At 54.3% G+C, this 16917-nt stretch overlaps 1 protein-coding gene across 4 annotated transcripts in view; it reads right to left on the minus strand.

Annotated features, from left to right (window-relative positions):
* Positions 1-16917, minus strand: part of LRRK1 (leucine rich repeat kinase 1) — a 142331-nt gene that overhangs the window by 17279 nt on the left and 108135 nt on the right. For all 4 annotated transcript variants that reach the window (XM_042235020.2, XM_027956999.3, XM_042235019.2 and 1 more), the window contains 11 exons: positions 16643-16807; positions 15989-16161; positions 15208-15328; positions 14548-14707; positions 13874-14150; positions 10621-10792; positions 7879-8042; positions 6737-6876; positions 5220-5469; positions 2641-2807; positions 159-356 (listed from right to left, as the gene is read on the minus strand). In XM_042235020.2, the coding sequence (XP_042090954.1) occupies positions 159-356; positions 2641-2807; positions 5220-5469; positions 6737-6876; positions 7879-8042; positions 10621-10792; positions 13874-14150; positions 14548-14707; positions 15208-15328; positions 15989-16161; positions 16643-16807 (1987 nt within the window). The remainder of the gene's footprint in view (positions 1-158; positions 357-2640; positions 2808-5219; positions 5470-6736; positions 6877-7878; positions 8043-10620; positions 10793-13873; positions 14151-14547; positions 14708-15207; positions 15329-15988; positions 16162-16642; positions 16808-16917) is intronic.

The raw sequence follows: 16917 nt of genomic DNA on the forward strand, positions 1-16917 counted from the left end.
AACGCCACTGCCCGACACTTAGGCGTGGAGAAGCTCTCCTGTTTCCACCAGGCATGGCCCACGAGACTCAGGCAGCTGTGCCCGGCCCCGGCTGGCTCCCTGGGCCCTGTGCTGCCCGCCGTGGGCCCCTGGGGGAAGACTCCAGGTGCAGCGCATACCTCTAGCGTTCTCGGACAGCACGGTGTTGAGGCTGCCCAGAGGGGCGAGCTCCAGCGCGAAGCAGAGCGGGTGGACGCTGATGCCGATGAGGGACACGATGCAGGGGTGCTGCAGGGCGTGCAGCATGCTGGCCTCCTGCCGGAACTCCGAGAAGCTCCTCATGGCGTCGGTGGCCTGTAGGCGCCTCAGCATGGTATCTGTGGGGGGAGCTCGGCTGTCAGCGCCAGCCGGGTTGGGGCCCCGCCAGGCTCGGAGCCGCCCCTCGGGGACTCCTGGGGCTGGCCGGGGCCAGGACTTGTACCTCTGGGGGCTGCAGTACCGTCACCCAGAATCGGGCACCAAATGGGAGCCCTCCTGAGGCATCCGGGCTAGTATCAAGCCCCCTCCTCGGGCACCATGCTTGTCAGGTGCTACACTCGGTGTCCCGGACCCTTTCGCGGAGGGTCGCACACCCCCGCCCTCGTCACCCACTCTGCTGCCCTCTGCCCGGCCTGCTGTTTGCCGCCTAAGGCTCTCAGCTGCATCTTATTCCAAATCTGCAGCCCTGAGGGTCACCCAGAGCCTGGCAAGGAACCAAGCCCCTACTGCTCAGCTGCAAGGATGCTGGGGGCTTGGTCACTGCTGCTCATCTTACTCCTAGAGGCCGGGGCCGTGAAGGCAGGGCGGACTACCACCCTGGTGTCGGCCAGAAGGAAAACCGCAGGGCAGTCACAGGCCTTGACAGGCCGTCTCAGGCCCAAGAAGGAGCGTCTGGGGCAGCGGTGGGCCGTGCTGCAACGTCCTCCCACTGCCCTCTCAGTGCACCCCACGTGGGAGGCGTTTGCCTGAGTCCCCCGAGGGGCCTTTTCCACCCACTGGTCACCCACCAGGCTGTGGCCAGCCCGGAGGTCACTGAGCCCGCTTGTCCTCCTGGGTTCTGATCTGTCCCTCCCCTGTTCAGATTTTAAAGTCAGGAATCACTGGACATGGGAGTTTCAACAGCAGAAAGAGAATCTTGGCAGTTAAAATGGATTGATTGTGCCAGATGGATGTGTGAGCCAGACAAATTTGTTTTTAAGTGTAAAAGTTGTTTTTCACATTGGGCCTTTAAACCATTAATCATGTATTTTTGACTATGGCTGAAGTCTCTGCCCCAGTTTAATGAACAGCCTGCCTTTCTCTTGACTCCCGATGTTACCTCTGTCGTGTGCCAGCCTCTCGCATGCATGCAGGCTCTGTCTGTTCCCGACAGGCCCAACCGTGCCCAGGAGTACCCCGCCCTAGCATGTGGAGCCTGGTAAGTCAGGACGTTTGCTGGGCAAGCCTCTGCTCTTTGTCTTCCATTGTGGAGTTTTCCTGACTGTTCTTGGGTGTTTGTCATTTCACATGCATTTTCTTTTTCTTTCCATTTTAATTTATTTATTTGGCCCTGCTGCACGGCACACAGGATCTCAGTTCCCCAGCTGGGGATCGAACCCCTGCCCCCTACAGTGGAAACACAAAGTCTTAACCACTGGACCACCAGCAAAGTTCCCACATGTATTTTAGAATTAGTCAGATTTCTCTCTCTTTCTCTCTCTGTCTCTCTCTCACACACACTGCTGGAGTTTAGATGAGAACTAAATTGAATGACATCTATTAATTATTTCTCAATACCTTGTGGCTTAATGGCTGCCACGGAAGGCATTGTCTAATGGGTCATTGTTGCCACATTTGATGTTGAGCTCACATCTAGCAAACTATCAAACTCTTACTGGCTCTGACGCTTAATAGCCTCTTAGATTTCCATTCTCTTCCCACGTCTACAGTTCTGTCTCTTCCTTTCTAATCTGGTTCTTCATACTGTTCCACGATTCTGATTTTTCTACCACGAGCGTAAATTCCTTCTGTGATCATGATGATAACCGTGCTAGGCCAGGGGCCACGAGAAATGCAACACTCAGCGGCTGGAAGGTAGAAGGCCTCCACATGCTCGCCTTTGGTGGGCATTAGGTGGTGGCAGGTGGCTCTGGAGCACCTCTGAGCTGTACATGATGAGTGGACAAGGGCGGGAGGGGCGGGGGTGAGGGAGAAGCTACCCACAACGGCTTCCCGATCCATTCATCTGGATTGGGATTGAACCTTAGCCACTATCCTTCCCTTAGTAACTGCATGGGGAGGTGGGTCCCCAGGGCGAGCGGTCCACTTGAGGTCTGACTGTGTGCCCATCATGTGGGCACTGTGCTGGACATGCAACAGATAGAAACTGTAAGGCTGGCCCATGCTCTTGGGGGCTCATGTCAGACAAGAAAGTCACCTCCGAAAGCAATTTCTAGGCCGTGTTCAGCCTGATGCTCAGTCCTGGCCCACGTCTCACCAGGCAGAAAGCAGGACCACCCCTGGGGCCCACACTGGCATCACCCCCCTCTTCCGCTGCCTGTGTGGCCTTGGGCATCTAAGGTGGTACAGGTTTGGACCAAGGGAAGACATGTCTGAAAAGAAACAACCCAGGGCCCTGTTTACCTGCAGGGGCATTTGCAAAGTTCTTGAATTTCTTGATCTGGAATCGCTTCACAGCCACAGGCTGGCCTTGGTACCTGGCCCGGTAGATGACGGTGCCGCTCCCACCTTGGCCCAGGACAGCGCTCTCATCCTCGCTGTGCTCCAGCTTGCTGTTCTCCAAGAAGAGCCTGCCAGAAACACCGTGTGTGTGCTGGGGGGTCAGAACAGACCTCCCTCCTGCCCCATGTTCCCCCAGAGATGCCCGCCGGGTATCAGAGGCAGGTCCTGGGCTGGGCAGGTGCAAGAATATGCTTGGCTATCAGTCCCCACTGAGCAAAGTCAGGTTCAAAGCCACCTAGTGGGGGGCAGTCAGACAGATCTGGGATAAATGCCAGCTCTGGGTAGGTTACTTAGCCTTAACAAGCCTTGGTCTCCTCTGGAAAGTGGATTCATAACAGCAATGGTCTCAGAGGTATGAATGTTGACTGGTATAGGATGGAGCTTCCAAAGGTGGTGGACACAGAAAAAGAATTCCTGTGGACCTTTTCCTCCAGAAGACACTATACTTTGAGAGCTAGTATCGATTGGAAATTGCATATATTTATTGCTAGGTTAGCTGTCTCATTTCTTACTAGTAAGCCAGTAGTTATATAAATGGCCATGTAGAGCTTCTGGTCAGTGTGGCTGGTGTCCCAACAACTGATGGCTAGGATTTCCCCCAAAGGCAGGGATTTAGACCTTCCCACCTGTTTGTATGTTATAACCCTAGGTCAGAGGGAGACTTCTGCTGGAAGCACTGCAAGTCACTCCTGGGAGGGAGGGAAGGTGGATGGGGAGAGGGAGGCGGGGAGGGTGGCGGGCGAGCACCCCAATGTCCTCCCATCTCAGGGTCCCCCCAGACCTGAGGAGGTCCCCAGGTCTTTCTCCTCAGCTACGTCCGCCAGGTGCCTCCACCGGAGCTCTCCTGACCGAACAGACTGACCCCTGCTGTCCCCCATCACCACGCAGTCTTGCCCACGCCTTCCAGGAACAGACTGTGCAGCAGCTGAGTCTCTGCAGAGCCCGACCACATCACACTCCAGGCAGATGCAACTGTACCCATGGCGGGCCTTGGTGATCAGCTGAAGAGGAACCGGGCTGTTCTCCAAATGCCCACCCCAAAACCCCTGCTCAGGAAGTATGGCCCTTGGGAGCCTCCTGAGACAGGGAACAGTGGAAATGCTGGAGATCCCTCAGGGCCTTCTGTCAGGACTCCTGAATGGGAACACAGGATGAGGCTCTGTGGAGCCAGACTCTCCCTGCCTGCACCTGCCCAAACTCCCAGCTGGGGAGTGTGATGCTTTGAGGTCCTGGTGGGACATCAGCCAAAGTTTCCAGAGAGTCTCTGCTGGATTGTAAACCCTGTTCAGATTCTTGGGTTTTTCAACTCCCAGCCGAGTACTTTGGTTTAAGAACCATGCTACAGCTTGTAATTAGATCCAAACCAACAGGAACAACCAACCTGGCTTTCCAGATTCCATACAGTAGATTCCAGAGCTCAGATTCAGTGGGGGTGTAGAACATAAAAAGGTTCAGCGAATAAATAAAAATGCTAAAATTTGGGGCTGTTTAATTGGGTACCCCATCATGAAATTTGATTCATACATATATAAAACTCTGTATGTGGTCTCTGAGAAGTGATGACCTTCATGTTAAAGATCTAGGAGTAAAGGGAAGTTATTTCACAGTAGAGTAGTATTTAATTTTCATTTACACCAATGAGGTAACTGGGGAATATGAAAAAGAACCATGGGGGAAATTTCTCCAATGTAGGAAGTGATTTCTTAGTTTAACAGACTAATCCAGAAGCATGTTTTGGAGCCACAATTCTGCAGTATCAGAGTATTCTACATCCATTTTCTTGGGTCAGGGAAACAATTTGGAAAAAATGATGATACAAATATTCTTACCTCCCCAAGTCTGGTTTTCTTTAAAGAAATTGGATAAAGCAATTCTTTGAATAAGAAAACAACTCTGAAACATTCCAAAAACACTGCTAACCACCAAAGTCAAATTGTTTCCAGGGAGACCAAATCATGGCTTCCGGTTTCCATGACTACATGGATTCTGTGATGGTTTCCTATAGGACGGGACCACAAAGTGTTCTCTTTTCTCCAGCATTATCTCCCTAGTTATTATCTTAGATTAGTATAGGTAGACTCATCTTTAGGGACAGATTCAGGGGATCTAAATGCTCAGCACCAGAGCAGCAGTAAGGAGTCATCATAGGCCAAGAAAGGAAAAGGAGGTGTAGGTCCAGGAGCACTTCCTTCTTGGACACTAATGGATCTCTGTCTTCTATTCCTTGATCTGGCGGCAAAGTAGGAGTCAGAGAGGAGGGCCAGCTCAACAGGAAAGAGTGCCAGCTAACGTGAGGGTGAGATGCGGTGGGGCCCCCAAGGTGACTTTGCCCTCCAAGTGGTCTGCCTGCTGGCTGGGCCTGTGTGCCTCACAAACAGAGGGACAGCCTGGCTCCCTTTAGGCAGCCTAGGCCAGGAACCTAGATGCCACCCGGGGCTGGCTGGGAGGCAGAAGGTCTGTGCGTCAGCATCGAGGCCTACCTGGCTGGGAAGTCCGTCATGAACAGCTCGGGGACCAGCTCCTGGAGAGGCACCGGGAGGTCAGGGTGCCTGGGGCAGGAGATGAAGTCCCGCTCGATGGCTGTCAGCACGCAGTCCTCCATGTCGAAGTACTGCACGTCCTCTGACCTCTCGCTGGGGTTGCTGTGCTGAGCCCAGGAGGCCTCGCAGACCGGGCAGGGCACATACTGCTCCATCAGCGGGGTGCCGTCACTTTCCGTGGCTGTCAGGGCTAAACGGGGACAGAGCGGGCGTCAGCTCACCTGAAGGCAGCTGCAAGCAGGCCCCTGAGAAGCACCCGCATCCCCGGGCTGGGTGGGCCTTTCACAAGAGAGGGGTCTGCCTTCCCTAGCCTGAACCCCCAGGAGAGGCTGAAATGTGACTGTCACACTCTGGCTCCTTTTTGGAGGGCACTATCCTCAATCCTAAAAGACACTCACAGGGAGGGGCTGGGGATGCCCTGGACAGTCACCAAGGGGTGCAGACCCTGAGCTAGCTGGCCGAGGAGGTGCTGAGAGTTTGGGGATCCCTGTGCAGGACACTGCAGGCAGGGTCTGAGCTATGCCACACTCAAATGACCAAGCCACAGTCAGTAAGGAGCTGTTCTTAAAATTACCTTCTCTTAGGCCCCTTTCTATGCCTTTTCTCCTTGTAGGTCACCTTTCCTGTGAACACGCAAAGGATACCAGACCCTGGTGTCCAGAGCATGCCCAGTGTTGTCTCTTGTTTGCTCTGATGCTCTCCTGGGAAGCCAGCTCAGGAGGCCAGAGGACTGGACCAGCAGGCCAGAGGGGGTGCTCAGATCTCAGACCCGCTCTCCGCTTTCTCCGTCTCTAGCCTTCCAGCACTCACAGGGAAGAAATGGCCTGGTTTTGCTCAAACGGCCTCCTCCATGCGGGATACCCCGCAGTGGGTTTGTCTCCAGTTCAGTAACAAAACAAACAGAGGACCTCAATGGCTCTACTTCAAAAAGTATTTTCTTTGGGTGGACTGTCAGTGAGGAAACTGATCAAAGGGGCTGGAAAGGGCTACGTGGGTGGCTGATCACTGCTGGGACTTGGGGGTTTGGGGTAGGCATGGAAGGAGACTGGGGGCTCTTGGCAGGTGTTTCTGGTGCCTTCCTTCCCACCCCTGCACAAGGGCAGTTTCGGGCTCCCCTCTGGATCTCAGCAGCTTTGTCCTCACCACGTAAATAAGACCATGTGAGGCGCCTATCGACGGTCCTCCTAGACCACGTGTGGTACCCGGGGCATTTTTCCTATACGCTGTGTCGCCAGGGCCCAAGTACCGCCTCCAGGTCCCCATCTCACATATGGCACCCCCAGCTATGCCTGCAGCTGGACCCCCAGGGCTCAGAGCTCCACCAAAGCGCTGCTAGGAGCCCTCTGGTTTCCTCGGGCTGAATCCCAGCGGGATTTCTGTTCTCCAAATGGGCCCCACCCCAATTTATAAAGAAATACTACCATGAGCCAAGGCCTGGTTCAAGAATGCTTTCTTACCGGGAAACCACTGATCGATCAAGGAATTGACATGGTCTGTGATAAAAGCCATTGCCGAGAAGTCCCTTATTTCTGATTGGCACATGATTTTTATTCCTCCACTTTTTTTCTTTTTCCAGTTCACATCCGAGGATTCCACACTGCAACCCAGAAACCAAAAGAGGTCCATTGCAATTGGCTGTCAAGCACCCTGGGATAAGCTCTCTGCCTCCAGGGTGAGGGTACAACTCCCAGGAGACCGCTCCCCCGGGGGTGGGGAGGTCCTGAGTCCGTGTACTTGTGTGCATGGCCCTGCCTTGTCCCCCTGCTGCCCCCAAATGGTGAGGTGGACGCAAGGACCTTGCCACAAGGGGTGCTCAGGCTGAGCTCTGGGACTTAGATGTGACCCTGGGGAAGGGTTTCCCATCTGAGCCACAGGGCTTTCATCCACCAAGTGATAACTGTGTGCTTTAAGCGGGAATGTCACCTGAAAACCCCAGGCACCAAGCGTGGCCCAAATCAGACCCTCACAATAGTCAGTCACTTTCCCCTCGCCCCCATTCTTCTCACAGAGCTGACAAATATTTTGAAAATCTCACTTAAAGTATGAAATAATCTTGTGTATATCAAATTAAACCTGATTAAAAATCAGTTATTAACCTGTTGAGCCAACTTTTTCTCTCCTTCTCTCTCATCCCCACCACCAAAAAAGAAAAAAAGATAATACGAAAAACGTACTGTTAGGTATCACGAGATGTGGTCTGGGGACCAGTGTCTCCCCCTAGGGCGCCCTCTCTTAGGACAAGGCGGAGGTGCGTGGGACAGCTGCGAGGCCCTAAGGAGCCCCTTCAGTGACGGGGGTGCTGGGTGCTCCGACCCTGAGCTCGGGGGCTGCCTGCCCACTGCCCTCCCACCGGGCTTGGTCCCCACACCCTCCCTGTCCTTTCCTGTCCTGTCAGAAGAGAGGAGGAGGCGTGAGGAGACAGCGACCCTCTCGGATGTTTGCTAGTGGGCCTTTCTACTTCCAGCGAGCTTCCATGATGCGCTGCCCTTGGGAACGGGGCCCTGCAGGCCAAGCAGACAGATGTCCAGTGGCGGCTCCTCCGGGGGCCGTTCCCAGCGTGCCATGGGGGTCCAGTCAGGTGAGCCCCCCATGCACCTACCTGAGGTAGCCCCCATCAAAAGTGACCAGGAGCCCCTCCTGCCAATAGATGGTCTGGTTCCTTTTCACTCTGAATGTGCTGCAACGGTTTCTCTGGTTTCCTGTAAAACTATAAATGGTGACTCTCCTGTGCCTGCTCTTAGTATTCTTCCTGTTTTCAAACAGCTGAAAGAGAAAAGACCCTGCTTGAGTATTCTGGGCTCTGTGCTGGCCCTGGGCAGAGCTGCGAGGAGGCCCGTCTGGCCCCATCTGGACAAAGGACACCGCCCGTCTTCCCGCCCCCCACCCTCCGCACCCTTATCTTGCTGCCAAACAAAATGCTGCATCATCTGAAGGAGCCTCCAGGATACTCTGGGAACACATTTTCCCTCAAACACCAAAAATAGGCCTTTCTTTTCCCTCCCTGATTTTACAAGCAAAAGGTTACCTTAGAAAATGTGGAAAATACAGAGAAATATGAGAGAAAATAAAATACCAGTTTAACACACAGGTCATGAAAATTTTGGTGTATCTTATTCTAGGTTTTTTCCTATCTATCTGTAATGTTTATAAAACAGCTGAGGCCATATTTTGTAACTTGGCATTTCTAAATTTCTAATTGTGTGTACTTTTAAAAACTCTGCTTTTCCTGTCTGATTAGAAACTCATACAATTCATTTTTCTAAATCTCAATATTTTATTAAGTAATTTGTTGAGTCATTCTCTTCTTTGTACTTTTAGATTGGTTCTAGTCTTTTGCTCTTCCGGATAAGCCAAATGAACATGAAAAAAGCACAGAGCTTTCTCTGATTTCAAATGACTGCTATAGTTCAGATTTATGGTGGCAGGATTACTGGGTCAAAGGGCTTGAATGTCTTCAGGCTCTGGATTCCTAGTGAGGAATCGCTTCCAGGGTGACTAAGCTGTATGTCCACTCACCATGACGGGAGAACTTCCCTGATTGCGGGGCTGGCTGTCAGCTCTCTGCTAGTTTGACAGGTGAAAAGTAGGATATTATCCATGCTTGAATCTGCATACCTTTGATTACTTCTGAGACTGAATTCCAGCAAAGCTTCTTTTCCTAATTCTGAGTGAGGGATGCTGCTGTGAAGGGCGCCCACCTGGCCAGCCACTGAGCCCCCTTGGGAGCTCAGGCCTCACACGACGCCGAGCTCGGCAGGGGGGCGGGGGTGTGTGTGACCTCCCACTTAGAACACAGCAGAAAGCAGAGTTCAAAGGGAGGGAGGGTGACTAAGCGGGAACACTGGGAGAGCCTGCCCTGCGCCCACTCGTTCCGCCCGTCAGTGCACCCAACTGGGTTGCTCACAAGACTCCTTCCCGCTAACAAGCTGTGAGAGGTTTTGGTACTTTCAGGCTCTTGCAGTTACTTTTGAACATTTCAGTAAAATGGGAAGATCAAAGAATATCTCTATTTAACAGGCAGGAAGTTTAATTCCATAAGGGCCTTATAACTCGAACATGTCAAAGGCAAACTCACACAGAGTTTACTGTCCATTATTCAACAATTCTGGCTTATGTCAAGGGTTCTCACAAGGCGAAGTAGGTTGGAATTCTCTGGAAAGCTGAGAAACAGAGCCACTAGTTCTATACTAGTGCTTCTAAGGCAGGGGTTTGGAGCAGGCCTGAGGGCTACCCTGAGAGCTCAGTTGCTAAAGAATCCACCTGCAATGCAGGAGATCCTGGCTCAATTCCCAGGTCGGGAAGATCCACTGGAGAAGGGAAAGCCTACCCACTCCAGTATTCCTGGGCTTCCCTTGTGGCTCAGCTGGTAAAGAATCCACCCGCCATGTGGGAGACTTGGGTTCAATCCCTGGATTGAGACAATCCCCTGGAGAAGGGAAAGGCTACCCACTCCAGTATTCTGGCCTGGAGAATTCCATGGACAGAGGACCCTGGAGGGCTATAGTTCATGGGGTCGCAAAGAGTCGGACATGACTGAGGGACTTTCAGTATAGACTCACTTTGAGAATCTGTACTTCTAACAAGTTCCCAAGTGAGGCTGATTCTGCTGGCCCAGGAACCCCACGTTGAGAACTACTGCTCTAGCCAACTACCACTTCTATATCATTGTCCTGCATGAAATGAACACTGACTGATAGCCAAGCCCTCCTCCAACAACCCCAGGTGAACCCACAGAAAAGAACTCCTTCCATTAGGTCTTTACTCCTCCCAAACCAAGTTAAAGTTCTATGCCAGTGGTTCTCAAGCTTGACTGGACAGTGAAATCAATCACCTGGAGAGCTTTAAAAAATATGATCCCTGTGTGCCATACCCACAGATTCTGACTTGTTGGTCTGTGTCTATTAAGAGCTCCCCAGGGGAGTTCAGTCACAGCCTGAATGGCAAAACCATGGTTCTTCTGGGCATTATCCCTGAGCAACAGCATATTCAAGGTCAGTGTCTGGATAAGCAGACTCTGAGTCCCGGTCCACAGCCACAGAGCCAGGGAATGTGGACGTTGGTAAGACTGAAACCACTGCTCCTCATGGGATAGTCTGTCCAAGACAGCTAGGTGCTGATCTGGCATTCACAGAATGACTCAAGCGGGTCTGTGGCCCACAGGAGAGGAGGCAGCCACGCTGTCCCAGTGTCCGGACCCTAAGCCAGCAGTTCTGCTGCAGGAAAGGGTCTTCAGTCAGGCTCCTCCAGCAAAGGGTGTCTCCCTCCCCCCACTCCCACCAGGGCATAGCCGCAGGGGCTTGGCCTGCAAGCAAATAGTGCCCTATGCAGAAAACGCAACTACCTGGAGGTCCATCTCAGCCAAGCTGATCAGCATCCGTGCTATAAACCTCTGCCAGAAGCCAACCGGAACGAAGCTCATCTTAAACACTCTCTGAATGGTGTTGGCTGTGGGGTGCCGCATGCCGTGGGTGTCCAGGCCGGGTTTGGACGGAAGCAGATGCGGCAGGAGGTAGCTGAAACACCAAAGAGGGCTGCTGAGCCAAGGCCTGAGCTCTGCTCTGGGGCTCTCACCCCTGCAGGCAGTCTGGCCTGGGGCGGGATCTGCCAAAGCAGCGCAGGTTGCCCGATGCCTTCCTCCCAGGGCCTTTGGAACCATTTTTAGAAAGAGGGGGTAGTTTATATGGTGAGCATAAATACTCCAAGAGAAAACGAAGATGGGCATAGCGAATCAGTTTGTCGAAGTCTCTAAGATAGAGACTAGAACACGGCGAGGGAAGACGTGAAAACATCTGTGGTCATAAACACAGACACAACAAATCACAGTCGGTTCTCTGTAAACCGGGTTGCGATTGGGGAGTTACTTAAAATTAACTTCGGATGGTGAAGGAAAAACAAATACAGCTGCACAGTTCCAAGGACAAGATATCGGGGGTCAGAGAAATGTCTTTGGCCTGAGAAGCTATTTATTGTTCTTGGCCAGTTGAGATAACACAATTACCTTGAAATTTCGAATGAGGCTCTTTGTGCAAAAGAATGATGTTTTATAAGAGCAGTCTTACTCATAAAAGGACTGAACTGCAGTGTCAGTGAGCTGTTCATGACTGTGATCACTTTTAATAAGCTGAAACGAGGGAGGTCCCTCCAATAATTCCCTGAAAACCAGCATCTTCTGTGTGTCCTGGAGGAGCTAAGATGGCCTTGGGCAGAGCCTTGGGTGTGTCCTTAAAGGCTTGCTTTCAGTTCTCTTAATCCTTTAAAATTCCATTAGTGTAGGTCCTATAAAATGTTTTTAGGACTTTCTGAAAGAAACCCCTGAAAACACTATGGAAGGAAAATTCAAAGACAGCCTGGGGGTGGAGTCCCCAGGGTGTCTTCAGCACACGGCCTAATCTCATTGCCATTCTGCTTCCTTAATGGCAGAAGAGTGGGGATGCCAGCCTTGCAGGGTTAGAGAAGAACGGACAGTGGCTGTGTAGGTGAGGTCCAAGGGGACAGATGGTGGCGTTTCGGTCCTTTTCAGCCATTATAGGTCTTGGCCCAAAGGACCTTGCCAATGAGCCCAGCTGGAGTGCCTCTCTCCACAGCCAGGAATTCTCTGGCACATGCCTTTTAGTTCTGAGAAGTCCTTTATCTCTCTGACCTCAAACAGGAGGCCCTTGTCAGTGCCCAGTGAGATCTAGCCTGCTTCTTCTGCCTATGCCATGCTCAGCTTGGGCACATGGGACCCCCTCCGTGGCTGTGCCCTGGGACTTCCCAATTTTTTCCATCTGGCCAGCGTGCCCGAGGGAGGGGGCACACTCTGTACCCAGGTGCCCCAGCACGTGGCACACACAGCAGGTGTTCAATATTTTTGAAGGTACGGATGACTTAAAAGCCAGAATGGCAAGTGAAGAGGTTTAAACTGATGGGCAAAGGAAGCCCCTCTCAATGTGAGCAGAGCCCTGGGCGAAACCACCAGCACTGGCTTTAGAGCGACCACTAACAGGGCAGGGCTGCCAAAGGTGTGGGCTTGGGGAACTAAGAGGGGAGTTCTTCACGTGCCTGCTGACTAGAAAGCCATGAAGACCTGGGCACTGCACGGGGTTTGCACTACGGCGGAGCCAGTCCATGATACGTCCCTGAGGCTGTCTTAGCAGTTGGGCCAGAGCCTTCCCCGAGTGCTGAGAGCCAGTGCATCCCCGCCTGGAAGAAGTACAAACACTCGAAAGTGTAGAGAGAGGTTTAGAAAGGCCCTGAAGGTTTTCCCAGGGACTGCAGGTTGAAAGGAGCAGCAAATGCCTTTGTTTTTGTTGATCATATAAAAGCTTATGGTGCAAAGAGCTGAAACTCCTTGTCTCTGGGGTACAAGGGACCCATTATATCTACACTTAGAGGTAGGTATAGTGCTCAGACACTCCTGACTTTAGATGGAACTAGACACCACTGACTATGAGTACTTAACGCAAAGATAGTAACAATAACAGCATTGATGATCCTGGATGTCCCTGAAGCTCAAAGGTGCAGGAGATACGTTTCATAGTTCACACGTACCCTCTGATTTAATCCTCACATTGACTATAATACTAGTAAGTGATAGTATTATTTCTATTTTACATATGAGGAAAAAAAGAGGCAGTTGCTTTTACAGAGTGAGAGTATTTCCGCATTCCTCTAACCTGCTGATAGAATAATCAGAAAACTGTCAAATTCCGGCAATGCTGTAAACTCACAGGCTGCTTTACCAGGGGCCAAAGTCAAGGACACACCTGGGCCAGGATGGGAGGGGTCATGTGGATTCTGAATTCCCCTTTGGGGTTTCTCTTTTTAGGACTCACTCTTGGTCCCCATGGGGCTGAAGCAGGAAGGACTGAGGCCCCTCCCACAGTCATTAGGCCAAGTGGATATATGGGTGGGAGCTCAGGAAGCGATGGCCCAGAGTTGGCTCCCAAGAGACCCAGACTGTGCTGATGGAATTGTTTGGCTGGCCATAGAGTGGCCAGGCCAGCCCCCGGAGGGTCCCGAGGGTGTTCCCCCAGAGCTCTGGGGTTGAGGGGCCGGGTGGTGCTGTGTTCTATGACAGGCATCAAAAGGGTCTGGGGATTTGGCATCCTGGCCACTGCCTCATGGCCAACATCAGCATCAGACCCAGGAAACAGCTGAGACTGAAGTAGAGAAAGGAGGCCCTGAGAACCAAGCCAGAGTGCCGTTAGACTGAACCCACATGCCCCTCGAGTCCCTGCCCTCCCTGCATTTTGAAACTGGGCTGGATAGTTAGCATGCACACTTTTGTACCTACTCCATTTTTACTCATCAAATAACCAATCAACCGCTCAAAGCATGAACTCCCCAAAGCTACTTTTAAGGCCATTGCCATGCTTACATGTTTTCCTACGCCTTTCCAATAAATGGGTTTCTTTGAACCCCCTGAACAGAGACACCCAAGGCACAGGGAGGAGCAGCCAGCTGGGACCGGCTGAGCCCAACCACCCTGCCCCAGCCCAGGCAGGCAGCCACTGTGAGGGCCCATCCTTGGAAACCTTGTTGGGCCACCAGGGGCCCTGGCCCCAGTTCCCTCCTGCGGGGAGCAGCCGGCTCGGCCCAGTCGGTCGCCTCACCTGTCGTTGGCCACAGGCAGGGCGATCTCAAATTTGGCCAGGAACTGGAAGTACTGCTCTTCTGTCTGCTTGGTGAAGCCCGTGCCAACCAGCAGCAGCCGAAGGTCCTCGGCCCTGATCACCCCGTTCTTGGCCACCGACCGAGAGCCCTTGATGTTGAAGATCCTCTGCAGACACTCGGACAGCCAGATGGGGTCGAGGAAGTAGAGGTTCCTCAGGCCGTGGCTGGTGTCCGGGAAGTGCAGCAGGGAGCCCGTTTCGATGAGGAAGCTGATGGCTGCCCAGGGAGGGGAGCAGGGGGCAGCGTCAAACAAAGGGCAGAAGGGGCTCTGGGTGACCTCCTCCTAGGGGCGCCAGGCCACAGATTCTTCTTAGGAAGCTCCCAACACATGGGGCCCTTTGCAGCAGTCAGCTGCCTCCTCACAGGTTCTCAAGAAACCAACGTACTGACCTCCATAATTCATGCATTCCATCTGTGCAAATCTGCTTATGCATTAAAATGGATTTGCCACCCCAAATCGATAGCTGAAGTCTTTGCCATTATTTGCAGCTGTGCACAGAGCAGTGAAAAGTCTGGGTGCCCCTCCCCAGGACCCCGCCCATGGCTGTGCCTGCTGGCACTCAGCTGAGCCCTGGTGACCCGCCTGCCCAGCCCGCCCTCGCTGCCTGCCCACCGGACTGCAGATCCTCGTAGTCTCGGATATCGCTGCAGGGCATCTGGTCCACCAGCTGCTCCAGCTGCCGGTCCGTCAGGTACTGCACGTCATCGCTCAGGCTGCGGCGCTGCTGCTCCGCCAGCACGGCCTCCTGGAGGCTCAAGTAGCTCCTGGGGATCTGGGGCGGGAGGGCAAGCCTGGACCCTCAGGCTCAGGGCCTCCCTCCAGCTTCCTGAGCACCGGGCAGGCGGGCTGTCTCTGCCACAGCCCCCCACCTTCCCCTAGAAACCACTCACACAGGGGCCTCAGGGCCCAACCCACAGCATGCACAGCAATGTGACTCAGGGCAGCGGGGAGAGGGAGGTGAGGACCCCAACAGGCGGAGAGGGGGCCCTTCTGGCTTCCAGGGGGTGATGGGGTACCCACCAGCCTCCCCACTTCCAGGGTATGAGGGGTACCCACCAGCCTCTCCACTTCCTGGGGATGAGGGGAACCCACCAGCCTCCCTGCTTCCAGGGGATGGGGGGCACCCACCAGCCTCCCTGCTTCCAGGGGTTGAGGGGTACCCACCAGCCTCCCCACTTCCAGGGGATGGGGGGTACCCACCAGCCTCCGCACTTCCTGGGGATAAGGGGAACCCATCAGCCTCCCTGCTTCCAGGGGATGACAAGTACTCACCAGCCTCCCTGCAAGTCGCTGACAGCCAATGGTGCTGCCCACGTCCTTCATGTTGCATGTGACCTGGAAAATGAGCTGCCGCAGCCCTTCCTGACCTTCCAGGCTCTTACAGGAGAGTTCGCTGAGGGTACAAAAATGAAGCGTGCGCACTCACCACACCCCCGGCTCTGACCAGCACTTCAGGGTCTCTGTTTTCCCAAAGGTTCCATCCTAAATACTGGCAAGTTGAGAAAGCTCATGACAGACAGGCACGGAGACTTACTGAGGCCTGACGCGGTGCAGGGCGCGGTGCTGGGGGACCACGGTGTGGTGCCTCAGTCAGTCTTTCCAGTGGGCCCTGTCACCACCCCCCCGCCCCCCGACCCCCGTGGCACCCTCGCCCATCCCAACCCTTGAGACCACTCGGACCCAGCAGGCGGCCCAGGGCCACGCCTGGGGGCTGTTCTTGCCCAGCGACCAACAGTGTGCTGGGTGGTGTGTGAGCTCCTGTCTGCTGGTGCCACTGGGACCACACGCACAGTGCCGAGCCTGGCAGCAGGGAGACCCAGACAGGCAGTTCAGACAGCATCTCCAGGCCCTGCCCTGCAGGTCCTTGGGCAGCACCTCACCTTCCTCAGGCTGCAGCTGCCACACTTCACCCCGGACAGGGCTCCAGAGGAGCAAAGACCCCCCTCAGGAGCCCCCTGCGGGCAGAGCAGCTGTCTCTGGAGAGACGGACAGCAAGGGGCGGGCAGCCACAGCCCCGAGGGGCTGGGTGCACGGGATGCCGTAGGACACTCACTGCAAGTGTTTACACGTGATGTCCGGGAAGCCGGTGGCCCTGGACCCAGAGGGCGAGCGGCAGAGGGCCAGCACGTAGGCGCGCAGGGTGGCGATCCTCTCCACGCGGAATTTGGTTTCAATTAAGTCCAGGTGCGTTCCCACCACCAGCACCACGGCGTTTGGGGCCTTGGCCTGCAAGACAGAGTCTGGGCTGAGGACGGGAACAGTCCCCTGGGCGGCGGGTGTGTCAACCCTGGACGCCCACGACCCTCAGCTGGCCCCCCGGAACTCCTCTCTGTAAACCTCGAGGGCCTGCCGCACGCTGGGGGTGTGTGAGGGCCCTCGACTCCTCCCTGGGGTTTCTACCTCTGATTCCTTCTGACTGCACCCCACCTGCTGGCCCACAGCGCCTTTCCACTGCAGGAGAGCCCTGTTCCCCTCCTGGGTCCAAGATGCGGGCTCTTACACCAAAGGAAGCAGCAAAGGACAAGGGCACCGCCAACCGTGTAGCGGAGGAGGGACAGAAGGCTGCGTTTCACGGCGACCTGTGGTCCTGGGGCCTCCGTGACACTGCAGCCAAGCGCACCCAGGGTCTCCCTACCCATCTTCTGGGCCCCCACCCCACCCCTGAGACGTCCTGAGGACTGAAGGCTGGAGGGCGCGGGCCCCTCACCTCAATGTTGAGCAGCCAGAACTGAAGGCTGGCCACGGCCTCCTCCCCCAGAGCCAGGTTCCAGACCACCACGTACAGGGCCTTGTCCGTGAAGAAGCACTGGTTGACCGTGGCCATGCTGGCGGGGCCGCCGATGTCCCAGACGGTGAACTCCACAGACTCAACCTACTTGAGCAACAGGGCAGCGACAGGGAGACACTTCAGCAACCAGGGCGTTAGCCAGTGCCACTGAGAGAGCTGATCCCGCAGCACGTCGCACACGGGGCTCTGGAAAA

Source organism: Ovis aries, chromosome 18, assembly GCF_016772045.2.
Source record: "Ovis aries strain OAR_USU_Benz2616 breed Rambouillet chromosome 18, ARS-UI_Ramb_v3.0, whole genome shotgun sequence".
In the NCBI taxonomy this organism is placed as follows: Eukaryota; Metazoa; Chordata; class Mammalia; order Artiodactyla; family Bovidae; genus Ovis; species Ovis aries.